The sequence below is a fragment of the Galeopterus variegatus genome, unplaced genomic scaffold, assembly GCF_000696425.1.
Source record: "Galeopterus variegatus unplaced genomic scaffold, G_variegatus-3.0.2 Scaffold5694, whole genome shotgun sequence".
Taxonomy (NCBI): Eukaryota; Metazoa; Chordata; class Mammalia; order Dermoptera; family Cynocephalidae; genus Galeopterus; species Galeopterus variegatus.
The window spans coordinates 77,116-79,739 of record NW_007731805.1 but is presented as its reverse complement, the minus strand read 5'-3'; the positions used below and the strand labels follow the sequence as shown (position 1 = coordinate 79,739).

Here is a 2,624-nt window from a genome sequence, read left to right as displayed (position 1 = left end):
TAACATTTATGCAATAGCATATATATCAGATTTTTAAGAGATTTAGTTTTAGNTTTATGCAACACAAGCTTTAATCCACTGTGAAATGAAAATTAAATTATCATCAAATCAGAAATTCAGTTTCAGTCAGAAATGCATGCAGCAAATTATGCTCAAGGAATGTTCTTTGCACAATTTTCCCCTCAGATATTTTCTCAGTACAGTATTGTGAAGGATGGCAATGGTAATATTACGTTTAAAGCAGTAAAAATTATTTTTATTAAAGATAACAGTAACAGTACATACTGATTTTGACAGTTTTTTTTCCATAATTCAAAAGAAAAGACATTTATTAAAATTAGGTATTTCAATAATTTTTAAACTTTAAGTTTAAAGTACATTAAGAAACAGGCAGCTGGTGATCAAATGCATAAGTTACTCTTTCCTTACTGTATTTTTCAGACCACTTGCGAGTTAATTCTAGATAAACACCTGGTTTATGAGGCCGATAATCCAAGTATACTGTATTACTGGTTCTTTTGGGAACAGCTTTTTCTATCTGAGTTCCTTCATGCCACTCATTAAAAGAGGTGATAGAAATTAAATTGGGGCGGGTCTGAAGTGCAGCACTCAGAGCAGTTTCATAATACTTCCCATTGATTCGGTTCCGAGTGTTTTGAGTGTTCCATGGACGGATGCTGGTATCTATGTATCCTGGGCCCACACTTGGGATAAATATTAGGTTGTGTTTATCACAAAAGAATTTTAGACTAGCCCAATTCTGATGTGATGAGCCATAAGTAAAGCCATTTGTAGCAAAATATGTGTAAATTCCATCAAAACCACTTTGAAGAATATCATGTTTATGTTTTTCTTCTACTAGAAGTGCAATAAACAATCCATCATAAGGAGAATTGCGAACACTCTGAGACCCTGAGGTGGTTAACAGATTGGCCCATTTTTCAGGCTTTGTGATATAGGAATCATAGACATAAAACAAAGGAAGAGCATTGCCAGTGCTTGTCTTGTACCTGTAAAAGGCTGGATGATTTCCATATCTAGAATACAAACATATGTAAACGTTAAATGAATAGTCACAATTCATTTACCATAGACAAAATCTATTGATGTATTGAAAATGAAGATAATCAGTGCAGTTTAAGCACATTATTCACCTTCTTTGGAGAATCAGTTATATAAGTGTAATAATTAAAAATGCATTTTTAATTTCACACATTAGAAAATGAGACACTAGATACATGAAGACATTACCAAACAAGAGATTAGTGATCTCATACTGAGGTTTACAAATGATGACTAATGCCATAAAAAGTCCATTATTTTCTACATGAATATATAAACTACATTTTTTATATCACTAATAAACGTCCACTGTTACTGATCAGTTTCTTTGTAAGAGTATGGTATCTGTCATAGACTATTTTCAGTAAAATCCTTAAACAAAATAAAACTGTGTTAATAAATTCTTTCCTTGTAGTCATATTAGATACAAATGAAAATATTAGATGTGTGTCCATTGCTATAAAATCAGTTCACATTTCAAAATCTGAACCTTATTTTTTTTAAAAAAACTCTGTATTCATAAGACTTCTAAAATAATATCAATTTAAAATATCAATATAACAGAAATTATAAATAAATAATTATAAATAAAAATAGCAATCTTTATGCACACAGAGAGTAAATTATAAGGAACTTCAGAAATGTTCCTCAAAATGATTGTGACATTCCTTACAAAAATAGCTTAATTTCATTACAAATGTCAGGTTCCTCAAAATGATTGTGACATTCCTTACAAAAATAGCTTAATTTCATTACAAATGTCAGATTATAAAACATTTAAGTGTCTCCAATATAATTTCATTGTACTCATAAGAATAATTATCAATCCAATGGGATCATATAAAAGTTATTATAAACACTGAAGAAACTCACTTGTCTATAATATACTTGACATTTTTGTACATGTTTTGATCATCTCGATTGCTATATGGCTCTATGTGAAAAGTGACCTAAAACAAACAAACAAACAAAAAAAATCAATTAGAGAAAAAACCACCTATGATGTAAAAATAAAAATGAAAGTATAATCCATATATTTAATAATGTAACTTAATTGTTATTTAATTTAAGATGGATATTTATTGAACACAGAAGTCACCAGAAAATTCATAGTTAGTAACATTTACTAAGCTTCCTCTGCTAAACAATATGCTAAACATTTTACACTTATTACCTCAGTTAATCTTCACAGCTCCATAAAAGTAGTTACAATTACCTGTTTTCTAAATGAGGCAATCAAAGTTAAGATAGGTTTAGTAACTTGCCTGAGGTCACCCAGTTAGGCAATCCGAATTCAGAGCTTAAAATGTTGTATATGTTTATTTTTTATAAAGGCTATATCTTATATATTTATATCCTATATGAGATATATAGGATACACTCTATATTCAGACATAGCTTTCTTTTTTTAAGAAAAGGGCAAAAACAAACAAACTAACAAACAAAAAAATACAAAACAAAAACAAAAATATGGTCCAGAAAAATCTGGATTCTTTTTTCAGGTGTGGACCACTAAGTTTACATAAATGGAGTCAACAGCAAATTTCTTTAAATGACAAATT

General features: G+C 29.4%; 1 protein-coding gene across 1 annotated transcript in view; it reads right to left on the bottom strand.

The window, feature by feature from the left end:
• Nucleotides 1–231: 231 nt before the first annotated feature.
• MANEA (mannosidase, endo-alpha) overlaps nt 232–2,624 on the bottom strand; it is a 32,221-nt gene continuing 29,828 nt past the window's right edge. Inside the window, exons 4-5 of the mRNA XM_008589850.1 lie at nt 1,936–2,012; nt 232–1,037 (exon numbers count right to left, since the gene is read on the bottom strand). Of these exons, the coding sequence (XP_008588072.1) occupies nt 380–1,037; nt 1,936–2,012 (735 nt within the window). The 3' untranslated portion in view covers nt 232–379. The remainder of the gene's footprint in view (nt 1,038–1,935; nt 2,013–2,624) is intronic.